Source organism: Chanodichthys erythropterus, chromosome 1, assembly GCF_024489055.1.
Source record: "Chanodichthys erythropterus isolate Z2021 chromosome 1, ASM2448905v1, whole genome shotgun sequence".
Taxonomy (NCBI): domain Eukaryota; kingdom Metazoa; phylum Chordata; class Actinopteri; order Cypriniformes; family Xenocyprididae; genus Chanodichthys; species Chanodichthys erythropterus.
Window position 1 is genome coordinate 28991283 of NC_090221.1, and position 17552 is coordinate 29008834.

General features: G+C 37.6%; 1 protein-coding gene across 1 annotated transcript in view; it reads left to right on the forward strand.

The window, feature by feature from the left end:
- The window catches only part of nlgn3a (neuroligin 3a), a 272172-nt gene that overhangs the window by 236051 nt on the left and 18569 nt on the right, over nt 1-17552 (forward strand). The window contains exon 7 of the mRNA XM_067391373.1: nt 7472-8261. Coding sequence (XP_067247474.1) covers nt 7472-8261 — 790 coding nt within the window. The remainder of the gene's footprint in view (nt 1-7471; nt 8262-17552) is intronic.

The window sequence follows — 17552 nt, forward strand, 5'->3', positions numbered from 1 at the left end:
TGCTTATTTTATTATTGACTGTTTACTTGTATTTAATGTTTGAACTTTATATTAGTTAGGCTAGTATTTGTTTTTGATAATAAACTGGAATCGAGAATTGTGAAATGTCACTGGTATCTAAAATGTTGGCATCGTAAGGTTACATACTGTAGGTCAAAAACAATGAAAGCAATAACTTTTCATTTAAAAAAAAATTTTTATTGACTTAGTAACAATTTAAGCACAGTAGGCAACTTTTGACTTACTATATAGTAATATAGTGGTGTCGATTTAAAGATGCACCATTTAAGATGCACCACACGTCTGTTGAGGTCATAATGTTATGAACTGTGTAATATAAAAGGTTTTCCCTCAACCTTTTTGCGTATGAATTGGAAGTAGTTTATGCTGAAAATATATTGAATTCTGAGTGACCTGTCTCATAAGTGCAGTAATGATTCTTTGAGGGTTAGTTGTTATCGATGATGCTAAGAAATGTTGGAAAAGAGCAGGCGCTCGTCACTCCGCAAGGTCAGTGGTCACGGGTTTGTACCTGAAGTGAATAATCCCCAGCTCGCAACAGCCGAGGCACGTTCTGTGCTGCCGTTTCGCCAGTGTCTTGAGGACGGTGGCAGCTGAGGTCGAAAGCACAGCAAAGCAGTGTGTTTTAGCGAGGCCAAATGAGTGATTACCTCCAACTCCTGTCATAATTCACCATGACCTGAATCTGCCACCGGAGCCTCTCCCTGACTGATCGTAGTTCAGGTGCTCTGCTCTGATGTTAAGTGTAGTTAGCCTGTACAGGGCTTACAAATATGATGTGCAATGCTCACGCTTCAGGTCGGCACTAGGGAGACCTAATTATGCCTGTAATCAGCTTGCTAATGTGTTGAGTTGCCGATCTGCACCAAATTGTATACTTTTTGGAATAGGAAATAAATTCCACAGCTGTGACAATAAAAAATGATGTCTAAGTGTAAAATGTTAGCATAAAATGATTAGCACAATTAGCAAGAACCCAACAATCTTTTTGTCAGCACATAAATCTAGAATTCCATGGTGACCTTCACCTGAAATAATTTCTTGAATCCAGCGTATGAATCACTGAGGCACTGTGTTGACCCTTGTGCTGATCTAGGATCAGCCACTGGGACAGAATTGTACTACATATTTATTAGCACTCTGACAGCATTTGTGGCCCAGATTGCAATGCTAACAATAGTAAATACATGCTCGTGTTACTCATGTTTCCCTCCTCGCCCTGGAAAGAATGCAACGTGTCAGCAGTACAATCAAACATCAGATATTGTTTGCTGTTTTTAGCCTTCCACCATCTGGCTGATTAGAAGATGTGCAAAAGGAGGGGTGATATAAAGTTCAGCGAATGTTGGGCGGGGCTTGTTTTTGTCCATGTGGAATTGATTGGCTGGTTGGATGGTTGTGGTTTGCTATTGGTGGATCTCATGTAAGTGACAGGCTGCCCACCCTCGTCATCAGAGATGAGAAGAGATGTTGCTGCAAGAGGGAGGGGAGGTTAATTTGATTAAAGATTGCGAGGAACATGAATAATAAAAAAAAAATATGCACACTGATAAATCATTGTTAATAAACATTGCAATAGGCCTATTCTATAAAAAACAAGAACTGTCCATTTTGATTTCATGGTGATTAAGAGATTGTAGAATATGAAGTATTTAAATGTGTTTACACAGCAAGAAGCAAATATCTTGCTATATCAGAGCAAGTTAAGTTAAAGGTCCAGTGTGTAATATTTAGTAGGATCTAATGACTTAAATGCAATATAATATACATAACTATGTTGTCAGTGATGTATACAGACCTTATAATGAACCGTTATGTTTTTATTACCTTAGAATGAGCCATTTCTATCTACGTACACCGCAGTTCCCCTTACATGGAAGTCGCCATTTTGCGCCACCATGTTTCTACAGTAGCCCTAAATGGACAAACTGCTCTAAAGAGCGTGTTTGCTTGCCTGGCTACTCTCTTATGTCTCAGATGACGACATTTTTGTCCTGTGTTGTCCTGTGTTGGCCACTGTAGCTTCTCTATATTGCAATTCGCAATCTTACCACTAGATGCTGCTAAAATGTACACACTGCACCTTTAAACACTACTAAATCTCCCACTTAACATTAATCACACAAAAAAAAAACATTATATAACACTTAATTTGACCATTTACTCTACCTTTCGAGTGTCATGGCAAAGCATACTGGGAAATAGAAATCCCAGCCCAGTTTCAGTTAAATTTAAGTTTGTCTAAATTAAAAGAAACAAGTTCATAAAACTCAAAACAATGAAACAATTCAGATTACTTAAAATGTGTCAGTTTTTTAACTCAAAAGAAAAAGGTTCTAAATACGCATAAAAGTTAATTTGATATGAACTAATTTGTTTAATTTAAGTTCACCCTACTTAAACCAATTAATTATTTTGAGCAGTAGGGTTTACAGAACACATTAAAATGATAGTTCACCGAAAAATAAAAATTCTGTCATCATTTGCTCACCCTCTTGTAATTCCAGACTGTGTATGACTGTGTATTTCATGTAATGAAAGTCACTGGGGTCCAGTGTGGTTTAGATATCTACTTTCTTCTTAAAAATATCTTCTGTTGCATAATTAACATCAGAATACATATACTGTATTTATATGTTTCTGGCCTAACACCATACTGCGTATTGAGAGCTCAGAAAAGCGTTTGGGACGAGTCTTGGCTTCCCGAGCCCCAGGTGGCCATCTTTCATCCCACAAGCCACACTGTGAATGCTGTGAAGAGAGAGAGTCGATATCCTTGACATCTGCTCCCTCGCCCAGGGAGTCTGGCCACTGTCCTGTCCTGAGCCCCTGCAGCGGAGCGAAGAGCTCTGCTATTCACAGCCGCACACACAAATACACATGTGTCAGGTGCTGCTAACAGTATACCAGCATTGCATCTGACAGCACACCACCAGCACATTTCCCCACCCTCTTCAACTGAAGAGCAATTGCAAAAAAATTAAAGGTTACGCAGGTTAGTTGGGTTGGAAATATCACAGCCGCCCATCTGCAAGGTGCGAGTCCTGGTTATTTGAACTGCCTTGGACTCTCTTCATCACTTGGCCTCCAGAAAGTTATCTTTGGGGAAATGAAGAAAGCCTAAGTAGTGGGTAAATTTCCTTAGTGTGCAGTGGGCCAACAAAAGAAAAGCCTCGCTGCGGATCAATTTGTGCAGTCAGGTAAGAAAGTGCCCAGAGCAGGGTGAAGCAGAGAAATAAACCTGGTACGAGCACAAAGAAGAAAAAATAACTTTTTTAGGCCCTGAATTCGCACTAGCCCGGATTTATCTCCTGATCATTTTCAAGGCATTTGTGATCATTGAACAGTAGTATGTGCATGCTAGCTCACTTGAGTCTCTAGCTGTGATGTGTACCACTGCAGAGGAGTGGTAATAGTAATATTGAGCGGTCATTAAGGTGGGAGTGAGGCCAAAACAGTTCTCGCTGCTGGGATGTGTGGTACGTTATGCTACCTACGCACTGCTGAGCCCAGGCTTCTTTGTTGTTGATAAAGAAGGAGTAGGAGTGTAAGTGTAGTTGAAGAATTAGATGCCGTTAGCATGTGCTTATCGCTGATCTAAGCTTTAGAGAGTAGAGGATGCATTGAAAGGTTCGGGTATCGACATGTGCGTGTTAAAAAGCGAGTCGTGAATCTCAGCACATTCAGATACACATCTAGACACAAACGTGGGTGTAGATTATAGCTGTGAATGTTTCAGCCGAGTGGATGAAATTGTGTTGCATTCCTCGGCCCATGGCCATCTGTGCCCATGTTTGTGTAATGATTAGGTTTAATCATATTCTGCATTCTGTGTTGCTTTGGCAGATGTGATTATCTGAGATCAATGCAAACAAACTCTGGAAAAATATTTAGACCTAAACAGGTTACGCTGGTTATTAAAGTATTTTAATTAAAAAGTCACATTCTCCAGATAATAACACAAGGCTTCTCGTCTTTTTAAATATGACTTTATAATAAGGTTGTCAATCGATTGCATTATATTGAATGACACACATGGGATACTGATTAATTAATCACAAATAACTCATATATCAATATTTGCTAAGAAAAGCACCTAAATTAATATAATTCAAAGACATTGTTTTAGCAGACAAGTGAATCATTAAAAAAAGACAAAAGGTGTCTTTAGAATTCAATATGTTGTTTTTTCACTGGCACACAGTCCACAACAATCCATTTAAAAAGAAATGTAGTTAGGTCCCATTCGTACAAAACACATTTTTTCATCTGCAGTATTTTTTAATTAATGGTCTTTGTCAGTGGCGTGCAGTGGTGTTCTGAAATGAGGAGGCACATTTTTTATTTATTTATGAATCAATGTAAATTCTTGCATTACTCTTAACGTTGACACATCTTCCTTGTTAAATGAACATTACATTACATCAAAAAAGAAATCAAATACAATTCTATTTTGTAATTTTACATTAACAACGTAATGTTCTATTTATCAAAACCAAGTCAATCTCATCAAGGTAGTGTTTTAAGCATTTCTACATTAATTCCAAAATAATAACTAAAGGCTGTAACAATTTAAAAATATATATTTTATTTGTGTATTGATGTTTTTCTTTTTGAATGTGAACTTAGGCTATTTTGGATCATCAGTCATGCTCCATAAACACCGTCTGATGTATTTTTAATTTCACCAAGCTGATTGCACACAAAAAAACGCAGTCATCATGCTTTCAGTCCATTTCAAGTTTGATTTTGACGTGACATAAAGCGTTAATATCTAACTGGGTGAGCTATTTACTTACTTTTCAATTAGTCTTCCTATTGACGGCATCATTTGTTCAGTCAAACTCACGTGCGGAACGCGCACGTCAACAAGAGGCGGGATTTATCGCACAAACCAATCATAACCAATTACATCCAATCATAGCGCGATGGAGACATTGCCTTCTCTCATGTGACTTTACCCCATTCATTCTCAATTACCCCCCACAAAACCCACCGCACGCCGGGGCTCTAATGTTTTTCTATGGTTTCCTATGAGAGCAAAGGGAGGCATGACTCCTGCTGTAACTTTACCTGCGGGTGTCGCTGTTGGACAGTCTTCCTTTAGAAATATGCGTGACTTGCACTCTTTTTAATGTCATAATTTGTAATATTTGTGTTGTTTTATATGTAATATGCATTATTTTCTCATCCTATTTTTTTTTTTTTTTTTTTAAGAGGCACTGCCTCCCTTGCCTCCTTGAAGGAAATGCCCCTGGTCTTTGTATATGAGAGTCAGACTCATGTCTTTGGTCAATGTGTTGCTTCTTGCTGTTTTTTCAGTGTCTCGCTCCATGAGCATTGAATTTTAAGACAGAATGCCAAGTTTAAATATGTTCTCAGGACCTGTGCTTTGTGTTTTCTTCTGTTCAGCTCTGTTTAGCTGTTTTTGACTGCAAGAACACATCATATATGAACAGTAAAAGTTCATTTATTTTGCCGTGTTAACCATGAATATAACTGAGCATAATTAAATCTGATTGGTGTATTGGATTTTGCTGTATCTAAAATCACTTACTCATTCGCTGATTTCTTATAGGGAATACTGTGCACTATATAAAGAAAACAGGGAGTGATTTTAAAAACTGAAGAAAATAAAAATTCATGCTGTTTGGTTGTGAAAAAAATGGTTCATCCACTGTTGTGCAAAGATTGAGTCCCCCTGGGGGGTAGCAGGGGGTAGCTTTTTGTCATGCCTAATCAAAAGTCCATCAGGGTATCTTGTTCTTGCTAATCAAAATAGCCTTTCACCTTTCCAGTTATTCTTTTGTAGCAGTTGAATAGAGCCGTTTGATTGTGGAATAATTGAGAGTCATACAGTGGCCGAGAGAGCTCAACGATCTGCAACTGAAGAAAACATGCAAATAGAGAGAAAATGCCAGTTAATTAAGAAAACATTCATCAGTTTGACAAAACATGCTGCAAATACTCACAACGCACATAAGATCAAGATGTTGCATGTGTTTTCTTCAGTTGCAGTGTGTTGAACTCTCTCAGTCACCGTAGAATCACGATTTTTTTTTTTGTTTTGTTTCAAAAAGAGATCACGATTCTCCCTACATTCTGAACAGGCACTAAACAAATTAACATGTAATTTATTAGAAGTTCTGACAAAATGTTAATTGCTGCAGTCTATTTAATATGTTGAATTAATCTGATTTCAGTGATTTCTGTTTCATTACTGGAAGAATCAGTGTTTTTGAACATATCTCTTGAATGAATGATTCAATGACGAATAATTTTTTTATTAACAGTTTCTTGTCACCATCTGGTGGCGTAACAATGTAATCGATACAATCGTTATTTGAAGCACTTTCAAAAGGTGATTTGCTCTATTTTGTTCACTACCGTAGCCAGCAGTGTTTATATCCAAACTATAATCTTTTATCCCAGTAGTTCTGTGATAATATGAATATTTGTGACACAGAAATAACAATATTGTGTGCTGTTTCATACTGATACATGACAGCTGCTCTCTCTGAGCAGCAGCAGTGCCAACGCAGATTTGAATGTTCGCTGTATGATTTTGTCAAAGGTTTAATAGACAGTCGAATCACTGTCATTTAGGAATGAGATTGTGTGGGTGTTTGAATCAAGATCTTTTAACAATTAATCGTGCAGCTCTACAGTGGTAGCTTGTTGTAGCTGTACTTTATCTTGTTACACACTGTATGCTGTGTCATGCTAACATCACAGTTTGGAGACCAGGATACCCTGCTGGAAAAATAAAACCAGCTAAACCGGCATAAGTTGGTTGACTGTTCTTAGCTGCTCCCAGTTTTGTCAGGTTGTACTGTTGGCTGCATTTAGAGGTGTTTTGGGCACTTTTCAGATGGTCAGACTGGGAGACCAGTTACTGTAAGACCAGCCAACCAGCTTAGGCTGATTTTCAGCAAGGTAATCAGTAAGCACTAAGCTAGCAGGCAAGCTTAGTGTTAGCTAACACAAAAAAGGGAAGTGTTTAATTTGGCCATGTATGGCCTTTTTCAGATTACGTGGTTTATTTCTAAGACATTATTGTGTAATGAGTACCCATAGAAAGTTCTTTCAACAACTATTCCTTTACTCATACTCAATTTAAAACATTAACCCCTGGTTTCACAGACAAGGCTTAAGCTAGTCCCAGACTAAAATGCATGATTGAGCTGTTTTAACCGAAAGCAACTTGTACTGACATATCTTAAAATATGTCAGTGCCATTGTTTTATATCAAGATGCACACCAGTAATGTTTTTTTTCTACTGAATGTCTATAAAAGATATTTAAATATACTAATTGAACTAAGGCCTAATTCTGGCTTAGGCTAAGCCTTGTCTCTAATACTGGGCCTAAATTACCAGTTCTTATTTATAATCATTTTTTCCTAATGTTAAAGTTTGTCTAAAATTATTTTTTTCTTCTCTTGCTGCAGGACTGTTTCATCGTGCCATAATCCAGAGTGGCTCAGCATTGTCCAGCTGGGCTGTCAACTACCAGCCGGTTAAGTACACAAGGCTGCTGGCAGAGAAAGTGGGATGTAATGTGCTGGACACTTTGGACATGGTAGATTGCCTGAGAAAGAAGAGCGCTCGTGAACTGGTGGAACAAGACATCCAGCCGGCGAGATACCACGTAGCCTTCGGCCCAGTAATTGACGGAGATGTCATTCCCGATGACCCTGAGATCCTGATGGAGCAGGGCGAGTTTCTCAACTATGACATCATGCTGGGTGTCAACCAGGGTGAGGGTCTGCGCTTTGTGGAGAACGTTGTGGACTCTGAAGATGGTGTCTCGGGCAATGATTTTGACTTTTCGGTCTCAGACTTTGTGGACAGTCTGTACGGTTACCCAGAGGGAAAGGATACACTACGAGAAACCATTAAGTTCATGTACACGGACTGGGCAGATAGAGACAACCCTGAGACGCGGCGTAAGACTCTGGTGGCACTTTTTACTGATCATCAATGGGTGGAGCCCTCAGTGGTGACGGCAGATCTTCATGCCCGGTATGGGTCACCCACCTACTTCTACGCCTTCTACCACCACTGCCAGAGCCTGATGAAGCCTGCTTGGTCAGACGCGGCCCACGGAGACGAGGTGCCCTACGTCTTTGGTATTCCCATGATTGGCCCGACCGACCTCTTCCCCTGCAACTTCTCCAAAAATGATGTCATGCTCAGTGCTGTTGTCATGACCTACTGGACAAACTTTGCCAAAACTGGGTAAGTGCGTGCATTACAACATGCAAAGTCTGGGGCAAACTCTCGTGCCCATATTTTGCTCATTTACAAGTTCATACTTTTATTTTTGGGGTGTGCTCCAGTTTGTTGTGAGTGGTTAACCGCTTAGAGTTGTGTTAAAAATGTAAAAGCCCTTACAATAATCGTGTTTCAGCTCCCGAGGCTTCATGAGCAGCTGTAAACAGTATGATATCTACAGTATGGTAACTCTGGCATCAGTAGTGGAAGTCCATACAATGTCTTTAGCACTTTCAGCGAAAAATTTTTATTTAATTATTTAATACCTTGATACCAGAATGGAGGGCTGCCCTCCACTAAAGATTTTTCTAATCGCAGGTTTATATTAATAAACCATATAAATAATAATAAAAAGCCTATATATAATACATAGCCTAATCAGCGCTCAAACGCACGCAAAACTTGCAGCAGCCCACTGACAAAAGTAATGATTATAAATATGGTGTGAAAAAAACAGAAGAAGACTGTCTGAACATTTTAATAATTTATTGATAAACTAGTTGGGTGTTTTAAGCTGCAGGGGATGAAGTTGACAATGCACTCCGCAGTACTGGATTCACCGATATGCACATATCATACAGATTAATACATAATCTGAGAATATTTGTTTTAGATTCATTTAAAAGTAGACATTTCAAGCTTTCCATAGATATATTTCTCATGTTTGTGGTACAAGTATACGCTAAGTTTCGGTTCATTTTTGTGACGCGTTCAAGTTCACTTGAGAGAGACGGAAGAAAGTACATCCTGTTTGTTTTCATTATTTTACAAAAGCACAACGTTCTGTTGTTATTGTGAGTTTACAGAAATAAAAGCAAACCATTTACAGTTTCCAATGTTGAATTATTCTTATCTGTATGACCAAAAATGAAGGAGTATTTTAAGTTAAACGCAAGTGATCTCACCAGTGCCTCCATGTCATGCAGTAAGCACACTCACCACACAAACAATTGGATATGTGCCAAATAATAGTGCGCATTTATATAGGTTATATAGGTTAACAAGTTGCTACTACTTACATGTTTCAAGTGATAAGCCATAAGTAAAGTTTACTCTATTCTTTCCCAGTTCACCGCTTACTTACTTCGGGAGAATTGGACGAATTCACATGTTGTAAATCCAACAGAACCTGCGGTACAAACTAATATGGCGGCGCCCATAACGTGTATAGCTCAACTAACGCGATCATTATAAAAGGTGCTCATATCTAACAATCGGAATATCAGATATTTCATGTTATAGTTAACAAATTTGTGAATATTTTGAATAAAAAAGGAAAACTGAAATAAAAGCAGATCAGTCATACATCGCTGCAGTGTGCGACATGACAAGCAATGACGCGTCACCATGGAAACAATAAAGCGTTACGTTCTAAATAACGGTTGCCAGAATATTTTAAACTTATGTGAGAAAGGGTTATTTTATTTCCCAACTAATGACTCATCCGGGCTTTCCAATAGGTATGCCTGACACCAGGGGTCTCAAACTCAAATTGGCGGGGGGCCGTTTCTGTGATTGACACCTCATAGGAGGGCCATATTAACATTCAAGTGCAAGAAAGCACAACATTTCAGAAAATTTACTTTCCTTTGCATTATTTCTCATCTACATCAAATTTGCCTACTAAAATATCTTTATACCTATACTATAAATATTTTATTTACCATACTAAATATAAACAGCAGTGTCTCTCTCATTGTTACAGAGTGTAATATAATTATGTAATACTATTACTAATATAATACTACTAATATATAGTCTGGTGCAACTTCTCACATCCAACAAGGTGCATGGAATAAAAAAAAAAAAAAATAGTAATTTTTATTAGTTTTTAATATTTAGTGGAAATATTTTCCCTTACTTTATGTTAGCTTAAATAACATTAAAATATTGCACTGAACAACACTGTACTGAACAAATACAATACCTGAATACATTTTTACACTCTTCTGTTTCTTGACAGACACCTGGCAGCGCATTTGTCCAAGATGCCGTTTGAGCATCCCTAACGTTTAATGGCTGCATCGGACGTGTTTCGGAGGTTTAAATCGACGCTCCTGACTTAAAGTCGAGTGTAATTTAGGCAAGCGCGCTCATAATAGAAGCGACACGGTTGAGAGCGCGGCTCATGGTTGCATAGCAACGACAGACGCCACTGGAGCGAAAGCGCATTGGAAAGAAGGAGAATGCGGCGCGGCCGCTTATGTGACGCGATATGTGAACGGCAACTTTTTCTTTGCATATCGGACAGGTAGCAACTCGAGAATAATAATAATTTAGCGGGCCGGATTGTGTTTTATTTTTGAGATCAGTTGCGGGCCGGGTAGAGAGGGAGGGCGGGCCGTAAATGGCCCGCGGGCCGGCAGTTTGAGATCACTGCCTGACACGGTATTTTCACAGACTAACACACGTCACGTCTCTGGCATAAACTACAGTATTTAAAATAGCATATATGCATTAGTTATATTCTCAATTTAATTTACAGAGCATTTCCTGCAAAGATTTTAGGTTAACTATAGTCTATAGAAGAGAGTGTGTCGACTCGGAGCGGAGTGGGGCGGGGGCTCTCCATCGTGATGTCTGTCAGCTATCACGATGGACGATGATATCGTCCATCGGAACAACCCTAACAGGCTTGACTCTTATTGCACGTTCATAGAGACAGTGTTCCAGACGCTACTGTAAATTGTTGTGCGAACGGGACATTTCAAGACTCACACTTGTAAGTAAATGCAGTTGCCAATCCCAGAATCTGACAGTGTGAACGTGACCTAAGCCTATTCTAGACTAACGGTTAATCGACCATTTAGGGGGCAGCCCTACCAGAATGCCAATAATCGACCACTAAATCAGAATAAACAATTCTGATATTTATGTACCACTAATGTGCAATTGAAAAAAACATACATTGTAAGTACCACTCATTGAGTATGTCTGTTGCAGTTTGCCTTGAGGAAAATCTGTTACTGAGTAGCACTGTTTACAACATACTGTATGAATGGGACTTGAGACCCCATGCAGAGAGAATTATCTGTGAACTTATCGCATTTCTGCCCCTCAGCAATATCGATCAAAACCCCTCTCTTCAGTTGATCATTGCCACCCCAGGTGACCGCATCCCCAACAACACCTCCTCCCTTGCTCCCCCCTCTCCTTCCTGCTCAATCCTGCCCAGAGCACAAAGCATTATAGATCTGTATGAGGAGTGCTTGTAATCAGCTCTAACAACACAAATCTAATTTGACAACTGCTGTTACTGACAAAAATTGATTGGTCGTGCTGCTGCTTCTTTTACCAGTCACAATAAAAATGACACCCCTTGACTTTTAGATATCATTCTTAACTGTTAAGGGCACACAAGGTGTAGCTAAAAATAACATAAAATGGAAATGCTAATGGGGAACAGGTACCGCAGGCTATTTTTTTTACACTGAATGCTCAATGCAACATTCCGCAAGCATATCGGAGAACTTTTCAGAACAACATCTGTCCAGAAAATGTCAAATTAGCTCAAGGGCATTTGGACATTTGTACACTAAACTCTGATTTTCACCCCATGGGGTAATAACTTTCTCAGTTAGACTGCCAGATTTTCTCTGAAATTGTTTGACTAGTGCAGTTTGTTATTTCTGCGTTGATATATTTCCGATGTATGTCACATAATGTTATATTTACCTCAGAAAAGCCATTCGACGCCCAAAGCTTGTTAGTTAGCTAGGTAAATAACTCTATATTGGAGCATTTTGCTAAATAAATGCACTATATTACACTCTATTTATATTTGTACTGTTAGTGATATATGTCTATGATAGATATGTTTGTTTTTCAACAACTAAATGGTGTACAAACATAATTATAGGCCTATCATTAAATATGAAAAAATGTTTAAATGTTTATATACTTTATATATTGTAGTGTTAATTATATCTAAAAATAAATAGGTAGTGGATTTAACCTTTAATATAATAGTAATGTACCAACTGATGGGATTCCCTATATAGTTTAGAACTTAAGTTTTTGTTTCCTTTGGCATGTATTATACCTGATATATTGCAATCGAACTGAATCATAAAATCTGTGCAAAACCCTGTATTATGTCTTATACTAAAACAGGAAACAGGCTAATTTCTTCATAAAATAGCCAAGAGTTTATGCCATGGCCTGATCAAATCACACTTGACTTGTACCATTGATGGAAACAAAGATACATTTGAAAAAACTCTTTTTTTTGCAGCCACTTGATGGTTAGAAATGGAAATAAAGCAGAAAGGAAATAAATCACTAGGTACTTTCTTCTGATTGTCAAAGACAGATGGTGTTTTCAATTTACGGAACGAGAACATTCTCATTCTTTTGGACGAAAAAAAAACACAAGCCTGCAAGATGAGTCATCAATATTTTGGTCCATTTTGTCAGAAAGACTAATTCGTAAATTTCTATATCTGTTTATGTGTAGTATTAGTGTACATTGTTCATTTTAATCCATTATCATATCGATGACCTCAAAGGTAATTTCCAATTTACAAAATTTCCAAATTCTAATTTCAATTTTATAGTGTCTTGAACATATTTTAATGTAAAGACAAACCCATCCCCTATATCTAGCTTTAAAAACACACTGTCCATAAAATAATCAGCCAGCACATTTTAAAAGCATCCTCTCAGAAATACTATTTTGTAAAGATTATTTATTACATGACAAAGAGTGTATCCTCTTGCAGTCATTCATCTAATGGCTTTCAATAGAACTGGCATTATAGAATCAGGCACTACTGGTGTGCTGAGTTTCGGATATTACAGCCCATAGAGTTCCTGTATTGTGAGGAGCGGATTATATAGGATACCGCTTAGCAGTCGGCTTGTACAGAACAAAGGATTAGATGCAAGGATAATGAACCTCTCAATCACATAAAATACATACAAATCATTATTTCCATCTTAAGTAGCAAATTCTCTGGTTTAGTCCTGATGCATGCTGGGATACAGCCAGAAATGCGCACTACAGCATGTGAAGTGTGCTTACAGCTTCTCCGTGTGATGACCTAGATAGCGTTCCCTGGTATCTCTCTAAATTGGACACTTGTACCTGAGCCGGATACATACGTAAATATGGAACCTAGAGTGGACTAGGTGAACATTACATTAAGCTTGTGCCGCTTAATGTCAACAGCATGTATCATTCCCCAAAGCTAAAGTCTTGTTTCCGCTTCATGGTGCTTACAAGCAGCGTTTTTCCCCCTGCAGTTGGAATACAACATAAAAACAACCATTAACTGTGAAATCTGGGTAGAAAGGCATGTTTGACAAAAGACTAGGGTAAGTGAAGTGACAAAGTAACAAATGTTCCCTTATTGGATGCCAAGCCTGAGTGTGAGTCCCACATCTAGGCTAATAGATACAGTATATATTCTCCATAAATATGTGTTGATTGACTATTTGGGTCAATCTGCAGTAAGTATTGCAGCCCAAGCAATGTTATAAATAAAGTAATAGACTATAACAATACATAATAAACTGAATTATATTATATTATATTATATTATATTATATTATATTATATTATATTATATTATATTATATTATATTATATTATATTATATTATATTATATTATATTATATTATATTATATTATATTATATTAAAAACATATATACAAATATTAAAATCGCTGTATTAAAGGATATATATAATATTAAAGTGTTATAAATCTGACATTAAAACCTGTGCCAGTTAAATATGCGGATGATGGTGGTGGTGGTGACCCCTAATACGAGCAGCTGGAAGTGTGGGAGATATTAAAAAAAATATATATATATATATATATATATATATTATATATATATATATAATATATATATATATAATATATATATATAATTATCATTATAACTTAATTATCATTAAAAAAAATTACAAAATAAATAAATACAATTTTAAAAACTTCAGTAGATCCTGAAAAAACTGCATGTCCACAGCCACACTTTTTATATTTGATAACATAATTTCAAATTTCACAGAAAAGAAAAATTATCCTGATTTTTATGAATAATATTTGTTCAGGAATTCAAAGTCTATGTCAATGTCTATGTCTCTTTTAAAACCTAAACAGTAATAAGTTTTTGAATTGTCTTCTACATGAAGGTGGTTTTATTATGGTGAAAATTCCTGTTCCAAAAAGGAATTTTCTATAGAACCTTTTAGTGTAAAGTTCTTAAAAGAACCATTTTGGAAGAACATGGTTAACCCTTTTCCAATATAAAGAACCTTTTGTAGAAAGGAAATGTTCCATGGATGTTAAAGTGCCCCAATTATGCCTTTTTTAAGGTTCCTAATATTGTTTTGGGAGACAACAGGTTTACATGCATGCAAGGTAAAAAAACACTTTTGCTTTATCATAATATACATTTAATTTCACCTCAGTCCACCAAAGATTGGTAAACGATTAGTTTGAAGCAGTTCAATGAATCAGTCTCTTTAAAGCCCTCCTTTCCATGAGCCTACACTGCTCTGATTGGTCTACTGCACCGCACGCCCATTGCCATAACTGAATGATAGCTATCAATATGCATTGAATACAATGTACGGACAGAAAAGATAGCATCGATTTTACCGTATCAATCCGAGCCCGAGTCCGACAATGAAACGTCTGAAGTAGTCGATCAACCAGAAACTGATTCGCAATCATGACTGGAGTACGACGTTTCTATATTGTAAGTGTCACCTAATTTATTTATAAGACGTGATAGCAGCGTCACTGTTATACTTTATGTAGGTGCACCTGTGGGAACTGTATCAGAATGCCAAGTGAAGCTGAAAACCTCTAACATAAGATAAACATTTTGGCCAGATGTGATCACAGACTTTTTCATCATAACTATTAACAAAGTAAAAAATGGCTATATATCATTGTTTGACATTACAATGACAATGATTGTTTACTGTTTACAGAGAGAATACTTCAACTAGTTAGTGCGGACTTGCATCTTAACATCGTATCACAATACAGATAAAGCTCTACTGTAATAATAAAAACGCAGAGGAAAAAAAAAATTTTTTTTACAGTTATGTAAGCGATCCGAGCCCACAGCTATGTTGTAAACTCCCACGTTAGCCGAGCACAAACGTGAATATCTGATAATGCATTACACTTTGTTAACAAAAGTCGTGCTCCATCCTTGATCATTACTCCAAGTAATACGACTGCATTAATCGACACATTTTTAGATAATATTAGACCCACATCTGAATATCAGAACTACAAAAATGTGAGTTAGCTGGTTAGCAGGAGACAGACAAGGTGTACGTTACACAACATAACATACAAAACTACGAATCTAGAAAATATAAACATCGATTATTAATCATACTCAGTCGTCAGTAAAATGACGGGAAAACAACAAAAGATTGTACTGCTGTGGTACTGTTGAAAAAAATAATTTTCCCGCAATAAGTGGGCGGGCAATATGTTAATGTCTCATTGTGACGTCACAACGAAACAGCTTGGGATTAGTTTTACAAAAGACTTGTTTAATTGACTCAGATTCGACTCTGACTTTTGAGAGACAATAACTTTATATACGGTGCACTTTCAGATTTAAAACTTTGCAGGATGTTTTCATTCACTTAGAGCCATGTTACACACTACATGAAAGGACATTTTCAAAAATTCATAATAGGGGCACTTTAAAGGTAATTCATAGAAACCATAGATGCTATAGTTAAAGAACCTTTATTTTTAAGACTGTGAGTCTGACAGCTCTAAGGTGTACATATTTCACAATTCAACAAGTCTTTTTGAATATAAGACATTCGATCTATCTTTGGGACAATTATTAAAAATCATTAGGCTTTGAAATGAATGGAAGAACAGTGGTAAAATGTTGCCAAATGTAGTACCATTAAATTGAATTTGAATCTCTGAAGCTTTTTAGACATTTTCTCAGCTGGTTTTTAACAGTAAAAGTGTAATAAATTAGCACCTTAATTAATTTCTCAAATGTTAACCAGTGGCCATTGGTCCTGCAGAAGAACAAAAGCATTCAAGAACCTTCTTCACACTTGATAACTGAATTGTTGGTGCATATCGCCTTTGTTCAGGCTACAAATGGGCCTCAAATGCTGCCGTCTGCATTTCTATAGAGATTGTAGCGTTAGCATTTGATGGACAGGGGCTGTTTCCTCTGTATTCTTCTACTGTGTCATTCAGCCTCCAGTCAAACAGCCCATGCTGTGCTGAGCCAGAGACATCGCTGAGAAGAATACTGTTGTGCTTTTCCTTTTGCCCTCCTCTTTTTTCTGCATCTCCCTTCATGCTTTCTTGTAACGAGAACACAAACCACTCTCAGAAATGCTAAGGCCTGCTGGGATGAATCCAGATATTTCTGTTTGAAAAGCCCATGTTTTTTTATGATGCTGTCCCTTGCGGAGGCATTCGCTATTCCACCCCAAGAATAAAACATGATTAATCAATAATCAATAAGCCATGATTAATAAATAAGATTTAGCTGCGCACATGCCAGCTCGACTGTAATCGCTCAATGATTTGACACAGCCTGCATTTCGTGTTTTATCGACGTATTTACATTGACGTCTGTCTTATTGAAATTCTGTTGCCTGTACCTCATCTGAATGGCAAACAGATGCTCATTAACTCATACTGTCTTGTCGTATCTGCCTCGTGATTGTGAAAACAAAAATAATAATTTCAATGCTGCATGTTAATGAGCAGTTTCCCTTACCGCTACACCCAGACGGAAATGGAGTCTCTTGAACATCGGTTGACCCTGCACCCAATCTCTTTCTGTGGCTTTTGAGCTAAATTGCTTCCCGCATCCGTTTGTTTTGTCTTTCCTTAGACTACTGCGAATCCACTCGGGAATTAAAAGGGATTGTGTTCGGTTTGTGTAACAGTCTCACAGCCCTCTCAATTAAGTCTAGCACTTGATATCACATAGGACAGGGGTTTTCAGCTCTGGCCCTTGAGATCCGCTTTCCTGCAGAGTTTACCTCCAACCCTGATTAAACTCTAAATGCAACTTTCTAGTAATCCTGAACACCCTGATTAGCTTGTTCAGGTGTGTTTGATTGGCGTTGGAGCTAAACTCCGCAGGAAAGTGGACCTTGAGGGCCAGAGTTGAGAACCCCTGCTGTATATCTCACAGATATGCAGATTTGCTTTAGAAAAGGTAAGGATGCTGCAAAGGGTCTTGAGGGGCCCTGGACGCCTATGATGAAGAGGCCGTGCTGCATGTCCA